Consider the following 23,530-nt stretch of genomic DNA (forward strand, 5'->3'; position numbering starts at 1 on the left):
ATGCAGACACTAATGACTAGACTTTTAATAGCCGACATGAGGCGCTGTCCAAGGTACTGAACCACAATAACACCACATTCTGACATTTCAAGTGTTATACTTTACAATAACCTTGCATTTGTTAACATTAGTTAATGCATAAGCTAACATAAAATTACAATGAACAAAAACTCTACAGCATTAATTCACATTTTCAGCAATTACTAATACATTTTGCCAATGCAATTCTTCATGTTCATTGTGCATTAACTAATATTTACAATTACAGCTTTTACAAAAAATGTATTAGTAATTGCTGAAATGTATTAGTAATACCATAATGATCATGAAGTATTGCATTGACATTAAACAACAATAACAAAGATTATGCTGAAAAATTACATTGCTCGTTGTTTGTTTCACGATTATTATTACTAATATTATTTCACCTAATCCTGTATGTATGTGTGCATCTTAAAAGCAGTACAATCTATGGCATAAGTTCTTTGTTTGCGTCCATTGTTATTTCTGGACTGTACAGATTTCACATTAGCCTTGAATACAGAACGATCTTTACAAGCAATGCAACTCAGCAAATCTTAATGGTTTATGTAAAACAGGAAAGTCCCATTTCAAATAATACTAGTGTAACTAATGCTAATCCGGCATCGAGCACAGAATTGTTGCAAATATATACACTGTATAAAAAATGACCAGCACGTCATTCTGTCGTATTATGAAATGTACCACATTTAAAGCATTCACACTCTTCGTATCATCACTTTAACTGATGCATGTGAAACTTTTCAGGATGTAAATGTTGTAATTGATCGTATCTGACATGTAAACAGATACATTCATGAAATTTATCATGAACACTTATTTGATCAACATTTAACTGTGTAGTGGTTCAACCCAGTATCACGAAATTACGTACCTATAGTCACGTAATTTTGTGAGTCTTTTCCATGTTTTTTGCCTTTTGCGTGAACGTCACGTATGTCTGTTTACGTGTCACTGTCACATATTTGTTACTCAACTGTTTTGTCCTATTTTCAAACCATTGACGCTACGGTTCAGGGTTAGATTTACATAAATTTACATCCTTACCCAAACCCAACTCTAACCTTAATGCCAGACGACACTGGTTTAAAAATCATAAAATATAAAAAAAATGAATACTTAAAGTGACATCCTAACACAAACACCAAATCTAACCCTAAACCGAAGGGTCAATGGTTTGAAAATAGGACAAAACAGTTGAGTAAAAAATACGTGACAGTGACACATAAACAGAAATACGTGACATGTTCACGCAAAAAGGCGGAAAAAAGTGTCAGTGTCACAGAAAACACTCACAAAATGACGTGATTATAGGTACATAATTTCGTGATACTGGGTTGAGTGTAGGGCTGTAACGATTAACTGTGCAAATGCATGTTTTCTCAATGAATGAATTTTAATGAATTACGGTGAAATCCCGGCACATCCCAAAGCCAGGGGGCGCTCTTGTGCAGAAAATTCCTTATTGCCACAGAAGTAGTAGCATTACAAACGCTATTCCAGGAAATGTCTACAGGAATATTTATATTGCTGTTCTTCAAATTGTTTCAGGTATTTTCATGATAGTAAAGAATATTTAGAATGATTTTGTTTAACGAGTGTTGCTTTTTTAAATGCACGTTATACAATGACTCTGACTCATAATGATTTTAGATTGATAAGGACTTCCTTCTGACCAATTGCCGTAGTACACACACAAGCTGTGCATGAAACAGAACCGCAGCCTTGCGATTCAGATTCGGTTTCAGACAGGCATTTATTAATGGGACACACGATTAATCATTACATCCCTAGGTGACTGGTTAGAGACTTGGGCTTGTAACCCAAGAGCTGCTGGTTTGAGTCTCACAGCCGGTGGTTTGTGACTGTGGTGCCCTTGAGCAAAGCACTTTAACCCCAATTGCTCCCTGGGCGCTGCCGTGATAGCTGCCTATTGTTTGCGTGTGTGTGTGTGTGTGTGTGTGTGTGTGTGTGTTCACTACTTGATATGGGTTAAATGCAGAGGTCATATCTTGAGTATGCATTGCATACTTGACAAGCATGTCACACTTTCTTCACTTCTTTACTTTATTTGAGGTTAAAATTGATATACATTTATAAGGAAAGTATATTCAATGTGTATTTTCAATCACCTTGTTGTATCTAATAGTGTTTTACGATCATCATATCTATCACTTCAAAGAAACTTTGTATGAGGGTTAAATAGAGATTTATGCCTTAGTGTGGATCTTGTGTTTTTTGTTGCATGCATAAATGTAGAAAATTGTAATTTGAGCCTGCATCAGGATAAATGAGCTTAACAACATTCAGCATTAAGCAAAAAGATTCTGTTTGCAAATCAAGGCAACTTATCAGCTTAAGACATGGATCAGACCTTTATGACAGCTTTGGAGAAACCTGTGATCAGTTCTTCTGAGATTGAGCAGCAATCATTTGAATCTGATTATACACAAACGCTCCACCACAGCAAACAAATCAAACACAACTAATCCTGACTTCAGGTAGGAGTAAGCGGTGCACAAACTAACGCGGGGTTAATTGTAACACTTTACATATTTCTACAGGGCCGAACAATCTGTGCTTTTGGTCTTTTTCTCTTACAGTCAGAAAATGATCTTCTGTGAATTTGTGAAAAGTTTTGATGTGTTTTGGTTACAAAACATGTTTTGGAGGCATGAAAGTAAATTTCTTCTTTTATGTTTTTTTTTGTCTTATTACATCAAACATAACAGCATTTTGAAACATGTCAGCAACCCCTAGTAACTGATAGCTGGGATTGAAAACATTTTTACACAGCGGGGTTAGTTGTCACACAATGTTACAATCAAGCCTCAGATATACAATGATAATGAAAACAACGTGAATACTATTCATCAAAATGATAACTGCTAATTAGGGCTGTAACAATTAATCCTGCAAATGCGCGTTTTCTCAATGAGTGAATCTTAATGAATTACAATGAAATCCTAGCACACCAGTGATGTGCGGGTTGATCCAAAATGAGCGGGTGCCTTTGGTCACCCGCGGTTACGAGTCTTCCAAAAATATTTTTAATGATATTCGGTAGGACTGGGTATCGATTCAGATGTTCCAGATCGATTCAATTTCGATTCACAAGCTATCAAATCGATTCGATTTCGATTAAATTTACGTTTTTTATACTCAATTCTTGATTCAAGTCAATGAATATAGATTTAATACAAATACTATATTAATAAAAAATAACAGTGAACATAAGTTTACAAGTGGGTACAAAGAAATAAAAAGCTACAACACTTTCATTGTCGTTTTGCTTGCGAAATCTAAAATGCTTCCATACCTCTTACTTTTTATGTGAAGGTGCCATCAATGTCGAGGAAGCAACTAAAACCGCCATATTAAGCACTGAATGAAAGAATGACAGGCTCCTTGGTAACATCGCGCAAGGCAAAAAAGAGGGTGACATCTAGTGAAGAAGACTAGTAATTTGATTAATGTTAATCTTACGTTTAATGTTTGCAGAAAAAAATATGAAAAAAATTTGATTCTGCTCTTTGAGAATCGATTCTGAATTGACCACGTAAAAAACAGATTAATCGAAAAATCTATTTTTTTTGCTCAGCCCTAATATTCGGGTCGCGGTCTGTCGGGTTGTTTGATATAAAGATGCCAGTTAAGTTAACAATTTTAAACAATTACTACTTTAAAAAAATGCGGTTCGGGTACACTATTTATTTTTTATTTTTTTTGCGGTCCGAGTTGCGGACGGGTTAGTTGAAAACGTTGGTCAGGTGCGGGTTGTTTATACATTGACCCGTGCATCACTGCAGCACACCCAAAAACCAGAGGGTGCTTTTGTGCAGAAACTCAAATTGTGCCACAGAAGAAGTACCATTACAAACACTATTCCAGGAAATGTCTATAGCTGTGTCCGAAACCGCTCCCTAACCACTATATAGTGCACTATATATAGGGTGTCGGAAATTTTGTAGTGGTGTCCGAAACCTGAGTGAACAACTTCATTCCCTACATTCGTTCACTACTTTTTACCCACAATGCACTCTGATTTTGAAGGCACATTCGATGTACACTCGCTCACTCATATTTCTCAACGGGAGACGAACGCGTAACTTAAATCAGCTGAAGGATACTGACAGTAAACACCGAACATTTACGTTTATACATTTTTGTTAGTTCTTGTTGTGAGTTATTTTCTACTTTTTGAAAATAAACAAATAAAAAAATTATTGTGATATCTTTTATTTAAAATCTAATATACATTTTTATTAAACACTAAAAACAGCAGTAAATAAATATGATAAGCTGTTGTTGCGCTCTCTTTATTATCAACTAATAGAATAAACACGACAAATGTGAAAAACAGTAAGAAAGTAAACTTTTCCATTTCACAGTACAATCAATAAAGTCACACAGGTGTTTATGACGAATCTCTACGACAGCTCTCTGATGCATGATATTTACGTCAGTGTCTGAAATCGCTTTTTTTTCATTTTCATTTGCTTCTACCCCATATAGTGGACTCAATTGTCATTCCCCATATAGGGAATAGTGAATGAGTGAATGAGGGAACGGTTTCAGACACAGCTTATAAGAATATTTATTTCGCCGTTCTTCAACTTGTTTCAGGTATTTTCATGATAATAAAGAATATTTTGAATGATTTTGTTTAACGAGTGTTGCCTTGCGACTCAGAATCTATTTTTTTAATGGATCACGCTATTTATGGTTACAGCACTACTGTTAATACAATATCAGGGGAAATAACTCACTATTATGATTTTTTTGTCTTAATTGTGCAGCACTACCAAAAAATCTAGCACAAATGCAATGTTGAAAACCAACAACATGTCATGATTCTGCCCTCTTGTCCTTGTTTTATTATTAGTCTTGAGGCAGCATCATGACAGACCCATGTTTTGTGTGATGGCTTTGTTTATTCAGGCCATGTGCTTTCTGTCTCCTGACTCCGCCCCCTCGTCTCCTCGTTTATAATCTTATTATTGTTTGATTCATGTCACCTGTTGCCCTCATTAGTTTTTCCCTATTTAATGCCCTTGTGTTTGCTGTCCTATACTGGTTTGGGTTGAGTCTTACCTGTGAATACGCATAGTCAAGTTTCATTGTTAAAGTTTATTGTTTAGAAGTTAAGATCCTGTCTGTATGAGACATGTTCTGTAGATCCAGTTTATATATAGCTGTCATCCAACTATTTCAAAGCGAGACAAATATATACTATTAAATATTGTTTTGAATAAATTAGTTTTGAAAAATGTAACTTTTAAAATATTATATATAAAAATAAGTTGTATTCTAGTTAAAGTCACAGATTGAAGTCAAAGATTGGCACTGAGCTCTTGTAGGTCAATAATAACATATTACTTCTGTAGAGAAACACGTACAGTTATGATGTGAATGTCAATGAAATGTTTCAATGCAGATGTTTTCCGTTGTCGTTGGAGAAAAGCTACCGGGGCTCATTAAAATGATGCCTTAAAATATGCATGATCATAACAGTCAGACCTGATAGAGTTGTGCATTTGTGTAATTGTTTGCTTGCACAGACCAATTTTGTATTTGTGCAAAAAGTAAACACGTTAACCAACAAAATGTATTAATAAACATGCAGCCACATAAAGATTCCTGTAAACAGATTAGACATCAAACTCAACAGCAAATTTAGGATCATGAATACACATGAAATTCATAATGTTTATAAAAATGCTTTCCATTAGGAAGTATGAAGAGTGTTTGTATACCCAGCATCTCAGCCAGCCCCCATCCCCTCCTCTTTAACCCGTCTATTATAACACCACAAGGCTAAAAGTCCAGGGGTTCAAATTTTACTCAAGGGGGCAAACTCATGTGGCCATGATTCAATGGAAATTGAATTTGGTAAATAAGCTTTCTCTGTTCTTATCGGTCACCGCACAAAGGTCTGGCTCGTGCTCTCTCATATCGCCTCCAAACCACCGTGTAATTTTCACATTTGAAGATTATTAAGATTAAATAGAGCTGTTTATATTCACAGCACGGGCCAGACAGGATTAAATAAGTAAAATTAATATCTATAAAGATTATAAAGAAATAAGCCAAATCCAGCAGTCAGATCATAAACTATTATCCTTTCAGGAATGTTGAATGTTCTGTTTATTACAATATAAAGTGGGGTCCAAAGGTCAAAGACCACATTAAATATCTGGTATTTAAAAAATCTAATTTAAACATGAAAACATGCACAATGTTTAACAGAATAAATAAGAAATATTTAAGATTCTCTAGGCCTTTATTACTAATTCAGTTTAGCTCAATTGATGGTGCATTGCGTCAGCAGCTCAAAAGTTCATGGGTTCGAACCCCACGGAAAACACATACTGATAAAATGCATACCTTTGTAAATTAATCACTGTGCCTGCCAAATGCATACATGTTAATCTTTAAGCCAACTCAAATGCACAGCACACACTATGCTTAACAATGAGGCAAAAACTAAATGCAGACACATACCAACATAAGCCAATAACTAAATATGTTATTGTGAAAAATGAATCAGTCCTCACGTAAACAAATATAGTTTGCATAAAAAAAATCTGTATGATAAGTATGAAAGGAAACTCATCGGCCATTACACAGAGATGCTTTACTGCATGTATGTACAGTAATAAAAATCGCTAGCACTTCAGAGATTTCTGTGTGGCTGAACCTGCCTTTCATTTTCAAAGAAGGATCTCCTCCACAGAAGCTGTCAGTAGATAGCCTGCCCGAGAGAAATGTGTGCTTTATTAATTGCACGCTAGGGGAACGAAGGGGAAAGGCTGCCAAAACCAAATGGAGTCGGAGCAAAGACGAGACAAAACGTTTATGAAAAGCCTCTCCAAGCTACAGTCACAAACAGAAGTGACAACACAGAATATTACATTATCAAAAGCCCTCAAAGCCATTGTACAAAGATTATAAACCTGTGACGCAAATTCTTGAATATAACACTACACTACACTATCCTATGCTTGGCGAGTACAAACATCTTACAGATTACTTATTTTGATCATTCATTATTAATTAAATATTGACATGATTTTATAATGCTTTGGGGTTTAAGATTAAATAACTGCTGTGAAACAGCACATACAAGAATCAATTTAATGAGCTATTAATATAATTGATCATGGGTTCATGCAAAGGTCATGGGATCAATCCTAGGGAACACATACACTAAAAAATGCTGCGTCATTTTTAACCCAGCGTTGGTCAAGATGGACAAAAACAATGGATCTCAATCATGAAGCATGCATACGCACAAATTTGTGTGTGAGATGTGCGTATGGGCGTTTCCACGAACGAATTATTATTCAACAGAAACTTTCATATCAAGATTTCTTCTAAATGTAAATAATTCAAGAACAACAAATGCAACAAATAAGCAATAATCACGTACGGCATAATAAAATACTAGGCTATAATTATAATGTATATAATAATGTTGATATATAAAATGTATATTATAATATTTTCTATATTATTATTATTATTATTATTTTATATATTATTGTAGCTTACTTATTTTTTCTACATAATGACAAATCTTCACGCTTTTCATCACTTTTTAAATCTCTATATGAAAGCATCTGCTTAATGCCTAATGTAAACATTATGTAGATGTAATGAGAAGCCTAAACGTCAATCACTTGATCTTCTGTACATTTTATTTTAGATACAGATGCGTATCTCTGTCATATCCATTAAATGTCATATTAATAAATGTATTTGTTATCGCAGCCAATTCTTGGTAGAGTACAAAGCACTCAAGCGACAGCAAAACCTCCTAAATCAAAAATAATTATTATCATCATGAATTTATTTTCTAGCACTTTTGCTCCTGTAAAAATTTTCAAAAATGTTCTGTGGACCAGCGCTGCACTGTGGAAAGCCCTTATATGGAGCTGGTTTGGGCGTGTATTATGCAAATTGCAAACCTCGTGCATGCAGCCGCTCGTGTAGACCAATCCAAATTCACTAACGTAAAAACAAGTATAAGAACTATAAGTATGTGCGTACACACGTGTTGTGAATCAGGCGGAAAGTTTTCGTGAGAAGTTCAAGTGTGCAAATAAATATGAAAAACGTGCGCAATTATTCATCAATGAGACCCACTGGTTGGGTTAAAAAAACAAAAAATATTCAAATGGCTTAAAACAACCCAGCATTTTGGACTAAATAAATCTAGTATAGGTAAAATAACATAGCATTTTTAGCAAATACCCCAGCATTTTTTTACAGTATACTATAGACGGATTGCACCTCATGTCGTCTGCCAAATGCATGAATGTATATATTGTATATTACTGTTTGTATTCTAAATGCACATTAAAGACTTGCCTGAACACACACTATATCTACTTTATCATAAAACCTCTTAAGAACTTAAAATCTGAGGTCTATATCATATTAATGCATTCCTCTCTAATATTCTCCAGCTATGAGATTTACTGCCAATGGTTTGGATGTAATGTCTTGAGGTGTTTGAAGATTTTACTATCAGCTCTTATTCATTTTTAGTGACACTGGAGTAATTACTCTTCCACACACTTTAAAGGGCAAAATGTGCCAATCTTAAAATGACCCGAAACCAACAGTGCCGTTTCCAGTTGAATGATAAAGGTCCGGACAGGTTCTGTTTTTGATTTAGGGCAACTGTTCCCTGTTCAGATTTGAGATGGTATTTTTTACACCGTCTTCATGATGCGATCTGATTCCAGCGATAGGCAACTTATCCGTCCAAACTGAACGTGAAAAAGAGGCGTGCTGTGATGCAATCAATCACAAAACACAACCAATCACAGGTCTTTGACAGTTCATTAAATGATATCTCTATATAGGTGGACCTATCAAGCCACCTTTCCACTGTACCTGACAAACAATGGCAAATAAACCGGAAGTCATTCATTCCCTATGGAGAGATGCAAATCTGTTGCTTAATTTTTGCATCTGTTTTTAGTGTTGGAACTTGTATGACTACACTGTCTGCGATACGCTGACCGGAAGTGATGCATTTCAGTGAATTCCAATCAAAACTATTGAAACTTAAAACTTAAAAATTATTAATCTTTTTTGTTTCTTTTTTTGAAAATTCATATATTAAAGGCTCTTGCATTGGAATAAGCTTCTCTTTCATGTTGACATGGATTTACGATTAAACTGAAACTTCATTACGACTGCCACTAGGGGGCAAACTCCGACAGTCGTATTCAAATGTTGTGTACAGTGGAAAGGCAGCTTCAGACACCACATCATAGAAATAAAAAACATTTCTAAATATAATCTACTGTCGTATGTCGCGGCATCACAATGCATAAACACAAAAACTTTGATTTACGTTGATACAACGTTGATTTACATTTAAATTTACAATAGGACACAGTGTTAGTATCAGGATGCTGTCAGTATTTTCTCAGAGAAACATAAGACCAGGGTTCTTTAAAATGAACATAATATATTGTGCACAGATGAATTGTGCACAATAAGGCCAGGAATGTACATAAAGTAAAGGCTTCCAATTTTGACATCATGTTGACTTTGAAATGAAAGTTAATGGAAAATAAAAGCGTGATGGCACAACTCTATAAAAGTATTTTTTATCAGATGTGAGAAGAAAATCAAAATTGTATTAAACCACGTACAACCACTATTGCATCTCACCTGGCAAAAGAAACAATGTTTCCATCATTACAATGATTAAAAATATATGTATATAGATCAGCAAGCACTATTATTTATTATTGGACATGACGTTAGTGTATTTAAAAACTCTTTGTAACCAATCAGATCACAAAGCCACTGACACACAAACACAAAAGAAATGACTTTTACTTACATAACAGAGCTGTCCCACAGTGCACAGAACGGATTGATTGTTCCCTGTAAAAAAACACACACATTTTGATTAAACTGTGATTGGATAAACAACACCATGAATAAACAAATCACAATATATCCTGATCAACAGACATTTTCACAAGCCTGCCATTATGATGCTGAAAGCCTTAAAGCAACAGGACAGAACAACAGGTCTGAAACGTATCTGAATCTGCTCTTCTGACACATCGAGGACAATCCAGTAACAACTCGAGGTGATGACAGATGAGTTATTGGACTAATTACTGCTGAATGTTTGTTGATGAATGAGGCTAAAACATACGACAGTGACATTGTGGAGCTCCCCGCTGTTCGGCTGTCGTGACTCACAAAGCTATGGAGGAGCAGATTTCCTTCCAATTTCAGCTCAAATGAACCCAATCTCTTTTTCTAGCGTCTGTTTAAAATGACATATGTTTCATGACGCTGCATTACAGGAGGATATTAAAGTAACAGTTCATCCAAAATTGAAAATTATGCCACTTTCTCACCCCTTATGGTGTTTAAAGCCTATACGATGATTTGTACGAATGTCTTGGCAAGTCTTTTCCATACAATGACATCGATTAAAATGATATTGTCAATTTTAAATGTACATTTTAGCAGTTATCTTGGTGTCATCGTCAGATAACAAAGTAAAACAAATGGAGCAGGTCGCCAAATTGGTTACGAGACCAGCTGGATTTCTTTCTGACTGCTGCGTGCAGGTCCAGTCGGGTTAAAAAAAGTTCCCGCTGGTTCGGGTGGGACTCGGGTCTAATATTCTCAGGTTTGTCTCGGGTCGGGTCTTTAAAAAATATTTTTATCCACGTCGGGTTCGGGTATAAAGGGATTCGGGTCATTTCAGGTCGGGTGCATTTCTTTGGACCTGAGAAGACCTCTAAGCTCCAGGACCAAAGTTGCCCATCCGTGATTTAAAGTTTAAGGTTAAAATGCATGTTTTATGTATCATTCTCACTTTAAATACTTTGGTGAGTTAATAAGAACAATAGTAAGACTTTAGTGTAGTTTACAATTCACATTATTAACTGGTTGGTTATTAGCATTAATATTACTGAGATATTGGGTGCACTGTAAAAAATACTTTGCTGCCTTAACATTTTTTGTTGAATCAACTCGGATTTACAAGTCATTTCAACTTACTATTATTTATCTTGACTAGAGATTAGTTGTTATAACTACAGATGAGTTGTTATAACTTATAAAATTAAGTTGACTTTTCTCAACTATATTTTATAAGTTGTGACAACTCATCTCTGTTGACATGACTTGTAAATCTAAGTTGATTTAACAAAAAATTTTAAGGCAGCAAAGTATGTTTTACAGTGTACTTATTAATACTTATAAAAACATATAATGCCTAATTCTGCAAAACCTTATTCTACATCCTTAATCCTACTAATAATTCAACTTAACAACTACTTTACAAAGTATTAATAAGCCGTAACTAGGAGTATATTGAGGCAAAAGTAGTTCATATTTAGTTAAAAGTGAAAATTGGACCTTAAAATATAATTTTAAAAAGTATTTATTCAAAGCCGTTCAAGTCTATCTTTCTATCTAAATAAGATTTAGAAAGTAATTAGTAATAAGTACTTAAATACTTTTTAGAGGGATTAATTTCTACAGTAATGTAATTACATGATTGAAGATGCATTTAGGAACTAGTAATTAATAACTTACTTACTCTTTTTTGTTGTGTTACTTTTGACCCACCTGCGTGTTACTGTGTTGTCCCAGCTGACAGGGTCAAGAGTAACAATGCACTACTTGTGTTCAAAGTGAAATTATACTGAAATTGTTTTACATTTGATCAAAATACGATCTTGTTTTGATAGACCACACTTGAGAGTTATTGACTACAGCAAAAATATATCATTTCTCATCATATAAAACATTATCTTTTAAAATGATGTTTTTCTGAAAAATTGTTCTGTACTTTCGCCCCTGCTGTCCCCTAATCTTTCCTAGTCTGAAGTTTTATTTATTGCATTGTGTTCATTTGACAAACATGCTTACAAATACAAAAACAAACCAACATAGCAAAGAAATATTAACTAAAGGCAAAAACAAGAGAGAAAACTATTGTAACTATTAAATGAAGATGACTTTGGTGAGCTCACTATTGTGCTCAAGAAGCATGGAGAGATCTGACTGATGCTTACATTAGCTAGATGAGCTAACTCAATCTCAAGCTGGGTCTCTGTAACTCTGGGTTCCGGTCGGACGGTCACAGCGATCACTTTGGAGTTCACAGCGGTGTTGTTCCTGTGAGTGAGACAAAATCAAACACAACAATCAGTTCACGCTTGCATAAGTAATGCTCATTTCATTTGTTTCGACACTTTGGTTGTATATCTAAATGCTTTATTTTGGACATTTGTAGCACAGAAGTTTGCGTTTGCGTTGGGGTCGTCATTAGCGGTGATTCACGCCGTTTGAGATATTTTCTTGTTTAGCTAGAAAACGAGCAGGAATTTTGACATGTGTGACTGCTGTATGAAATCTCAAAACAAACAAAACAAGAGAGAAAATAATAATGCCATTACAGTACAGTAAACATCAATCATACGACATAAACATGTCATAAAAGGGCTGCCAACAAGTCACATACATTATTCAAGATCCAACTGTACAGACAGGCGAATTAACAGCATATTAAACCAAGCAAATCAAAATGTGTTTTTCCTTCAGTCTTTCTGATTAAATCTAATGGTCGCCTCTGGGCAAAACAATCATAGATGAGAATCAGTCATTCGCCTGTGACCCGGCAACAAACATGAAGGTAAACGCTTTATTTACCGCATTATTTTTCACTTTCATGAGCAAAGCAAACATTATTTGTATATGCATGTGATTTAAATATATTTATGTGCTCTTATCCGTAGCAACAGGGGGTGAAATTATGTTTGATATTCAATTTCAAATACACTTAAAAGACTTTCTCTCTTTTCATCCCAGCCTCCTCCAGAGAGCCAACCAAACAAATTCTCCTTGTGTAGCATTTGTCAACGTGAACTGTTTAGGGCATGATTTCATGGTCCATTTAGAAAGAGGATACGACATAAAAAATAGATGCACAACAAGTAGCTCAAGAGTCTGCAGTAAGGCCGCATCTGAGACACATCTTTAGTTTTATACTTTTGATATTAGCTCACAGTCTTTTACACTCTTAAAAATTAATAAGCTCTTGCAATGGCATAGAAAAAACGTATTTGTATTATTATTATTATTAGGGCGGTCAAAAGATTAATTGCAATTAATTGCATATGCATAATATGTTTGTGTGTGCATTGTGTGTAATTATTATGTAAATTGTTATTTATGTATATATTTTTTAATTTACATATAATATAAAATATATCAATATTTAAATAAATAAATAAATATATAAATGTCAATATCTAAAAAAAAGACACACACACACACACACACACACACACACACACACACACACACACACACACACACACCAATATATATAATATCAATATCAAATTTACAAAAATGAACTTTTATTTTGTATGCGATTAATCATGATTACTCTTTTGGCAAACCCTAATTATTTTATTAAGCACCCAGATGTACTGGCATTAGGACAAAACTAGACTTGTATAACATGTAGGTAGATCATCATAAGGTAGAAATGCATCCATCATGAATAGATAGATTTTCTCAAACAACATTGTTTCTGCATTGTTACCCAACCATTAGATTTGATTCAATCAAGCAAATATTATGAAGTCTGCACAGCCTGAATGAAAACAACAACATCAAAAAAGCTTTAAAGCGATAGTTTACTCCCAAATATCTGTTGACGTCATTTAAATTTTCACTTTTTACTATTCCAGACCTAGCCTGGTCCAACCAGACTCTCGTACATTCATTGCAAAGCGTTACTTCTGTTAAGGAGGGTCCTCTGAAGTTTAAAACTATTGGATCTGCCCAGAGTCACTCAGGATCTGCCATAACCAATCGCTAATGTGTGGTCGTGACGTATATCATGCGGCGTAACCGTCCGGAAACAACAAGTCCGAATGATCAGACCAACAAAACTTAGCAAACATTGCTCTTGCTCCGGCTTTAACTTCTGTATATTCGGCAGTTTTGCAACAATAGCTTTTCTCACGTCTTTCTCCGCTGCAATTACTGAACTACAACTCAAACTTATGCACGACCTCAACGTCATCGTTCTTAGCCACCCCCATCTGTTCGCTAATTGGACCTGCAGATTTTTGCAGGAGAAAACGAAACTCTACAAGGACCCCCTCGAAAACGAGATGGAGCATCTCAAGGGGTTATCCTTTAAATAAATTTCAAATACACAGCAGTCCCAGACGTAGTACTGAAGCGAAATGAAAATTAAGTGAAAGCATATAGGAGGGCGGAGCCAGGCTATTCCAAACCTTTCCAAGACAAAAATACTAAAAGTAAGAAAGTCATTTTTGCAGTGTTTCCAGTCACATGGGGCCGCTGTTTCCAGTAAGCAATGTGCTGATGATTTTAAAACAAAAGTTTTGTCTTTTAATCAAATGTAACACGATCAAATCCATCTGCTGTTATTTATTTTTTTTCTTGTGTTATCCTCCACTGTTTGCAGTGATCTTTATCTCTCATATGGCTTCATTGAATCCAGCACCTTTTATCTGCTCTTCCATGAACTTCTCTCATGTCAGTAGGAATTCCACAGAGGAAACAAACTCAGGTTTGCTGAGCTCTGATTGACAGCTCAGAGTCACACTAGGAAAGGTCTGTTCTGTCCTCCGGGTCTCCAGAGGTTTGGTGGAAGTCCACAACTGCAAGTGAAGGTTTTGATCCTGAGCTTGGAGACGGACTCCAAGGATAAATGAGAATTTCATTTTGACATATAAGCTATGAAAGAAAACCCCACAGACAAACAGAAGAAGAGCTGCTTTGATTAAATGATATTTTATCTTTATGTTTGGGGTGTGAATGACAGTATCTCGTTATTAATACCATACCATTAATACCACATGACTGCACAGCAGATCTGAAGTATTGGAAATTATTCCTATGTTTATCCATTGCTGGAAAATTGTGAAAATAAATGAATTTTCTGTTACTTTTCTTAAATGATAAATGTTATACTAATACTTTGTTTGACCCCCTTTCGCCTTCAGAACTGCCTTAATTCTACGTGTTATTGATTCAACAAGGTGCTGAAAGCATTCTTTAGAAATGTCGGCTCATATTGATAGGGTAGCATCTGCAGTTGATGGAGATTTGTGGGATGCACATCCAGGGCACGAAGCTCCCGTTCCACCACATCTCAAAGATGCTCTATTGGGTTGAGATCTGGTGACTGTGGGGGCCATTTTAGTAAAGTGAACTCATTGTCATGTTCAAGAAACCAATTTGAAATGATTCGAGCTTTGTGACATGGTGCATTATCCTGCTGGAAGTAGCCATCAGAGGATGAGTACATGCATGTTGGTCATAAAGGGATGGACATGGTCAGAAACAATGCTCAGGTAGGCTGTGGCATTTAAACGATGCCCAATTGGCACTAAAGGGGCCTAAAGTGTGCCAAGAAAACATCCCCCACACCATTACACCACCACCAGCAGCCTGCACAGTGATAACAAGACATGATGGATCCATGTTCTCATTCTGTATACACCAAATTCTAACTCTACGATCAGAATGTCTCAACAGAAATCGAGAGTCATCAGATCAGGCAACATTTTTCCAGTTTTCAACTGTACAATTTTGGTGAGGTCGTGCAAATTGTAGCCTCTTTTTCCTATTTGTAGTGGAGATGAGTGATACCCGTTGGGGTCTTCTGCTGTTGTAGCCCATCCGCCTGAAGGTTGTGCGTGTTGTGGCTTCACAAATGCTTTGCTTCATACCTCGGTTGTAACGAGTGGTTATTTCAGTCAAAGTTGCTCTTCTATCAGCTTGAATCAGTCGGCTCATTCTCCTCTGACATCTAGCATCAACAAGCCATTTTCACCCACAGGACTGCTGCATACTGGATGTTTTTCCCTTTTCACACAATTCTTTGTAAACCCTAGAAATGGTTGTGCATGAAAATCCCAGTCTGTCTGGCACCAACAACCATGCCACGCTCAAAACGTGTGTGTATTTACATAAACATAATACACACTACACACACACATACAGTATATGGTGTAAACAAAAACTTTTATTCTGCAAATAATTAGTTGTTATGCAGCCCTACACAAAAGTACAACAATAATTAACAAAAACCTTTTTTTAATATTGAACTTTGTAATTTCCTGTTTTTTTGCATAAATTCATTCAAATATAATTCCCCATATACAGGGTACTGCAAACCTGTGGTGCAGGAGACACTGTTATTGAAACAGAACATAGACATTGAAGGGGTGTGACACCTTTGAATAGATATGTTGACACTGTAGGCAAAAATATTAAAAATATTGTGTTGACACTACACCCTGTCAGAAAAAAAAATGGTCAACAAATGGTCTCTAGCTGTTACTGGGGCGGCACCCTTTCAAATGTACACTGTTACACATAATGAGTTTAAATTGGTACCTAAGAGGTACACAAAGAGTGCATTTTAGTATCTCAAAAGTAGATATTGGTATCAAATGTATACATATCTGTACCTAAATATATTAGGACCTTTTTTAAAAGGAACTGCCTCAATGACCCTTTTTTAAACCTTTTTTACACTAAGCATCTCTCTTACCCTGGAGCTGGTAGCATAAGGCCAAGAGTTTTGTAGAGGACCGTCCCGAGAATAAATACAGGAGATCCATCCATATCTGAAAAAAAATACATATCATCAGCATTTTATGTACTCATATCTTCAAACAATAGCAACAAGTCATATTCTTCCAGATTTTGGTATTTGTAATATTTTTCGATGTATCTTGTAACCATACTTTCAGGGTTCGCTATAAGACTCTTTTAACACCTCCGTTTTGGATGTAAGAGATACAGTACTTTTATTTAAAATTATTTAACAAGATTGTGACCTTTAACGCCACAAAATACTTAGGTTAACTTAGGTTAGGTTAAAGGTATGTTGGAAATGATTTTCCGAATAATTCTGCGAGCTAATCCATTATAAATGTCCTGTCAGTGAATGTATATCACATTAGATATGTATTGATAATTGAAATGAAGAGATATTCTCTTCAGTCAGGAAGGTTAATCCTGGTTTGAGTTGCTCTGCTGCAGGGCAGCTAAAGTGAGTTATGTATTAAATCAATCCTCCATTACTTTCCTCTGATACACTTCAGATAAGACTGATCACTCTAATTAAGTAAATAGTCTGCTGCTCTGGTGCTTAGCTCAATGCGCTATCATTGTTCCAGAGGATTCAACCAGCACTGTGTCAACTGAATTGATGTGACCTACAGGACTAAACGCATTCTCCTCTAAAACAGACAAAAGGCAAGGAGACCACGTACAGAATAAACATGCAGTCCTATACCTTTAAACAACAATCATATCATATGGGAACCATAATAAAACTTAACATTTATATGTTCAATGTAACTGAAAATGCCATTGTTTTATACGATACGATAACGTACTGTACTGTATGTTCATGATTGCACAATAACAGGGTGATCGAGACCCAAAATGCAAAGCTTTACATCACCCTGCTGTACATTATTCAGCACATTACACTGCTACCTAGTGTAGCTATTTAAGACTGGAGAGAGATGCAAAAACTGTTGTGTAGGAAACATCTGTCTGTTTGTCTGTCAGTAATCCATCCATCTACTCTATCTATCTATCTGTCTGTCTGTCTGTCTGTCTGTCTGTCTGTCTGTCAGTATCTATCAGTATCTGTGCATTCATTCATCCATTTACTGTATCCATCCATCCATCTACTGTATCTATCTATCTGTCTGTCTGTCTGTCTGTCTGTCTGTCTCTATCAGTATCTCTCCATCCATCCATCTACTGTATCCATCCATCCATCCATCCATCTACTGTATCCATCCATCCATCTACTGTATCTATCTACCTACTGTATCCATCCATCCATCCATCCATCCATCCATCCATCCATCCATCCATCCATCCATCCATCGGTATCTATCAGTACCTGTCCATTCATTCATCCATTTACTGTATCCATCCATCCATCCATCCATCCATCCATCCATCCATCCATCCATCCACCGTATTCATCCATCCATCCATCCATCCATCCATCCACCGTATCTATCCACCGTATCCATCCATCCATCCATCCATCCATCCATCCATCCATCCATCCATCCACCGTATCCATCCATCCATCCATCCATCCATCCATCCATCCATCCACCGTATCTATCCACTGTATCCATCCATCCATCCACCGTATCTATCCATCCATCCATCCATCCATCCACCGTATCTATCCATCCATCCATCCATCCATCCATCCATCCACCGTATCTATCCATCCATCCATCCATCCATCCACCGTATCTATCCATCCATCCATCCATCCATCCATCCACCGTATCTATCCATCCATCCATCCATCCATCCACCGTATCTATCTATCCATCCATCCATCCATCCATCCATCCACCGTATCTATCCATCCATCCATCCATCCATCCACCGTATCTATCCATCCATCCATCCATCCATCCATCCACCGTATCTATCCATCCATCCATCCATCCACCGTATCTATCCATCCATCCATCCATCCATCCACCGTATCTATCCATCCATCCATCCATCCATCCACCGTATCTATCCATCCATCCATCCATCCATCCATCCATCCACCGTATCTATCCATCCATCCATCCATCCATCCATCCATCCATCCATCCATCCATCCACCGTATCTATCCATCCATCCATCCATCCATCCATCCACCGTATCTATCCATCCATCCATCCATCCATCCACCGTATCTATCCATCCATCCATCCATCCATCCACCGTATCTATCCATCCATCCATCCATCCATCCATCCATCCACCGTATCTATCCATCCATCCATCCATCCATCCATCCACCGTATCTATCCATCCATCCATCCATCCATCCACCGTATCTATCCATCCATCCATCCATCCATCCACCGTATCTATCCATCCATCCATCCATCCATCCATCCATCCACCGTATCTATCCATCCATCCATCCATCCATCCATCGGTATCTATCAGTACCTGTCCATTCATTCATCCATTTACTGTATCTATCCATCCATCCATCCATCCATCCATCCATCCATCGGTATCTATCAGTACCTGTCCATTCATTCATCCATTTACTGTATCTATCTATCCATCCATCCATCTACTTATCTATCTATCTGTCTGTCTGTCTGTTTGCCTGTCTGTCTGTCTCTATCAGTATCTCTCCATCCATCCATTTACTGTATCCATCCATCCATCCATCTACTGTATCTTTCCATCCATCCATCCATCCATCCATCTATTCGTATATCCATCCAAACATCTATCTACAGTATCTATCTAACTATCTACTGTCTGTCTATCTATCAGTCCATCCTTCTGCCGGTCAGGCTTTTGCACAATTCAGAATTGAATTGAGAATGACTCCTAAATTCCAATTCAATTCTTGAATTTGAATTGAATTTGAATTGATGTCAAAAACAGGATCTAGAATTACAATTCGAATTTGAATTAAAGGAAGCAGAATTGCAATTCAATAGAAATTCAAAGAAATTCATATACATATTATACAGTAAGTAAAGTGTTAAAAATGAAGCTTTCAGTATGTCAGATATGATTGCATTACATAATCTATAAATGAAGAGTTTCGTTGCAAAACGAGATAAATCAATTTTTAACATTTTTGTCAAAACATGTTTAATATTATGTTATCATGTTATTATTTTGTTTTATGGTGCTACTTAGCCGTATTTTTTAAGTTATGAAGGTTTAAATCAAAACAAACCAACTGCAGTTGCATTGAAATTAATTGGAATGCACAACCAAAAAACGAGATTTCTGAACAATTAAAAAAAGACGGTGGTTATCTCGTTTTGCAAGGAAATCTTTAAATTATATTATTTTGAACTACTTGCACAGATTACATTAACAGAAAATGTTTCCCCCCAGCAATTAATGTTAAAAACTCTAGTCACATAACAAATAATTAAGTTACATTTTTTGTAATTGTAATTTTGTGGAACACGATGGAACATGACTTCATTTCCCAGAATGTTTTACTTTAACCAAGTATTTAACTCATTCACCGCCAGCCTTTTTGAGAAAAGTTGCCCAGCTGCATTTTTGTGATTTTAACAAAAGTTTCACAAAATTCCTTGCAGGAAAAATGATCTTCTATAAATATATAAACATACAAATTATATCAAATTAAAGAACACACCCTCTGCTTTCAAACAAACAACAAACAAACAAACAAACAAACAAAATGGGGAAAAAACGTTTCATTATATATTTACTTTTTCCACTTAATTTGACCACTGAAATATGGATATTTCTCTTCAAAAATACAACATTTTGAGCAAAAAGCTTAAAAAAATGTGTTTTTGTAAAGGAATTTATGTTAGAGATCAGACTCAGAATGACTATCAAACATAAAGAGAGTTAAAATAAAACGTTATATTTTTTAAACTTCCGTTTTTGATAAATTGGATAAAAGCGGTATTACACTTTCACTTTGAAATTCGTCCAGAAAGGCATGTTTATTGGTTAAATATTAACTCATAATTGACGAGATAACTCGTCAATGGCGGTGAATGAGTTAAAATGGTTTCCAAACAAGTTTCCAAAGTAACTTTCCTAAAACTGAATGTATGTGAGATTCTTTCTGTTTTGTTTGTGGAATTTCTTTGAATTGCCATGAATTTAATTCCACTTCCTGTCATTCCAATTCCAATTCAACTTCCTGTAGGGCGGAGTCAATTCAATTCGAATTCCAATTCATGAATTGAATGGAGGCCAATTCTGAAATTCTGAATTGTGCACAAGCCTGCTACCGGTATCAATCAGTATCCTTCCATCCATCCATCTACTGTATCTTCTATCTGTCTGTCGGTATCTATCAGTATGTCTCCGTTCGTCTTGTCCATCCATCCATCCATCCATCTATATCTATCTATCTACTATATTTATATATCTATCTGTCAGTCTGTCTGTCTGTACCACCACACACAACCACTATTTAATCCTACAGTCCAGGTATTTTAAATTGTATTAGTTGTTAGGTCAAAATGTTAAGATGGGTTAATTAAATCTTGGCCTTACTCAGGTTGATTTAGTGTCAGTGCGTTGATGAAACTTCTGCCTTGTGATAAATGTTTTACCTGCTGTCTGGGGAACAAAGATTCCTTTGGGAATGACGACTTTGTCCTCTGAGTTTCTGGCCCAGTCTACCATTCCTTTCCGTCCCTTCATGGGGAAGTTTATATCAGTCATGACAGACACAGCGGGCAGCCTCTGGATACTGGCAACTACAGAAAAAGAAAGAGAGAGAGAGAGAGAGATGGCATTTGAGCAATCACTCTTTCACAACATGAAGTTAGGGGTGTATAGTATATTACAGTAATATATGCTAGTGATATCATCTTTTAATATTTATTGTTATGTTGCATTATGAGCAACCGCTTGTCACCGGATGGGGAGCTAAAAATGTACCACTACTTCAAAATTACCCATAAACGTAATGTTTACTGCCAAATAAACATTTAGGGAACTCCTACATCTGTAGTTAAAATAAACCTTATGATAATGTATGAGCATGCCATTTCTTTTTAGCCCCAGTGTATTTTTATAGTCTGTTTCTTTACTAGAAGAAGTTTTATTGGAGAAAGCTGTTTCTGATTTCAGTGCAAACATCATCTTCTCTTCTGGATCTACACTACAGTGAAAGTATAATCTGTTCTCCGTCTCCTGTGAAATATGAAGACGTTGGTCAGTTTGAGGTCAGTGGATCACAGCAACAACAGAAAGCCTTTAAGACACAGAGCTGTAAGCAAGTCACATTTCACAGGTCCACAATCACACAACATCTGACATTCACAGTGATCTTAGGATTCAAAGATGTCTGCTGATAAAAAGGTTTGGTTTTGCAGGTCTGGACTGAATTGGATATTAAAATGGCATGGCAAGAGGAATTAAGATATGAGGAGCTCAGATGCAAAAGCTGCTAAACACCACAATGAGAAAATGATATTACCCATTGCACGTGTTATACATTCATCAAATACTTCAAATCTGCTTAACTCTTTCCCCACCATTGACAAGTTATTATGCCAATAAAGAGAAAACAACCACCAATGACGCTTTCCTGACAAATTTTACAGTAATTTGTAATTACACTATTATCCACTTTTACCTAATTTATTAAATTAATTAGGTAATAAAATAAAAAACAATGAATTAAACATTGATTTTAATTTTTAACTGTATATGTTTTGGAAAATTGTTCTGAATCTGATCTCTAACAAATTTTCTTTACATTATTTACATTATCTTAAATGCAATTATTTCAGCTTTTTGTTCAAAATTTGGTATTTTCTAAACAAAATTACCCATAAAAGGGAATAAATAAAGGTAGAATGAAAGTTTTTTTTCCTGTTTTGTTTGTTTGTTTGTTTGTTCTTTCATTTGATATATTTGTATGTTTATATATTTATAGGAGAAAATTTTCCTTGTAGGCATTTTTTTTAAACTTTTGTAAACATCACAAGAAATAATCTACAAGAAAACATGTCAGACAGGTTCAGTACTGTCAAAATTATTAACAGGGACATCAAAAACTTTTGTTCCTCCATGGCATCGCTGTGAAGAACCCTTTATAAGCAGCTTTTATTTGAACTCTTTCCCCGCCAGCATTTTTGAAAAAGTTGCCAGCCAGCGTCAGCATTTTTTTTCCACAAAAGTTTAATACCATACAGAAAATGATCTTCTTTACATATATAAACATACAATATATAATGTAATATAATGTAATATAATGTAATATAATGTAATATAATGTAATATAATATAAAACCCTCTGCTTAAAAAAAAGATCACCTCTTAAATATTGGTAGGTTTCTTCAAGAATACCAAATTTTAAGAGATAATTCCAGGTTTGTAAAGGACTTTTGTTAAAGATTAGATTCAGAACGATGATCAAAACATACACTGGGTTTGAACTGTTTTTGTATCAGTGGATGCTTCGTTGTTTTATAAGTTGTGTAAGAGCACCACCTGGTGGATAATAGCGGAAATACGGATTGCCAGAAAAACTCGTAATAGGCAGGGAAGCGTTTTCCTTAAATGACGACTTGACTCTTCAATGGCGAGGAAAGAGTTAAAAAAGGGTGCCGCAGCATCTGCATAATTAATTAGAATTTATTTCATTTGAATTTAACTTCCTAATATTTACGTGTGAATATTCGAATGATGGTTCTTCATCCTGTTTGTATGAAACACAAGCCTGGCATATGACTGGTGTACAGCAGAAGAGAGAAAGAGCAGGTATTGTGCACTGAGCTTTAGGTGAGGATCATCCAACAGCCGGATCATAATTCCTCTATCCTATGATCTGCAGTGTGTGTGCGGAGGAGGAGGAGACTGGAAGTCCTGCCAGCTGCTGGCAGAGTTTGGGGAGGGCATTAG

The 23,530-nt window shown here is 35.8% G+C and overlaps 1 protein-coding gene across 4 annotated transcripts in view; it reads right to left on the minus strand.

Annotated features, from left to right (window-relative positions):
- adgrb3 (adhesion G protein-coupled receptor B3) overlaps positions 1 to 23,530 on the minus strand; it is a 200,083-nt gene that overhangs the window by 40,547 nt on the left and 136,006 nt on the right. For all 4 annotated transcript variants that reach the window (XM_055169584.2, XM_055169583.2, XM_055169582.2 and 1 more), the window contains 4 exons: positions 21,229 to 21,375; positions 16,649 to 16,724; positions 12,117 to 12,219; positions 9,911 to 9,954 (listed from right to left, as the gene is read on the minus strand). In XM_055169584.2, the coding sequence (XP_055025559.2) occupies positions 9,911 to 9,954; positions 12,117 to 12,219; positions 16,649 to 16,724; positions 21,229 to 21,375 (370 nt within the window). The remainder of the gene's footprint in view (positions 1 to 9,910; positions 9,955 to 12,116; positions 12,220 to 16,648; positions 16,725 to 21,228; positions 21,376 to 23,530) is intronic.

This window comes from Misgurnus anguillicaudatus, chromosome 11 (assembly GCF_027580225.2).
Source record: "Misgurnus anguillicaudatus chromosome 11, ASM2758022v2, whole genome shotgun sequence".
Classification (NCBI taxonomy): Eukaryota; Metazoa; Chordata; class Actinopteri; order Cypriniformes; family Cobitidae; genus Misgurnus; species Misgurnus anguillicaudatus.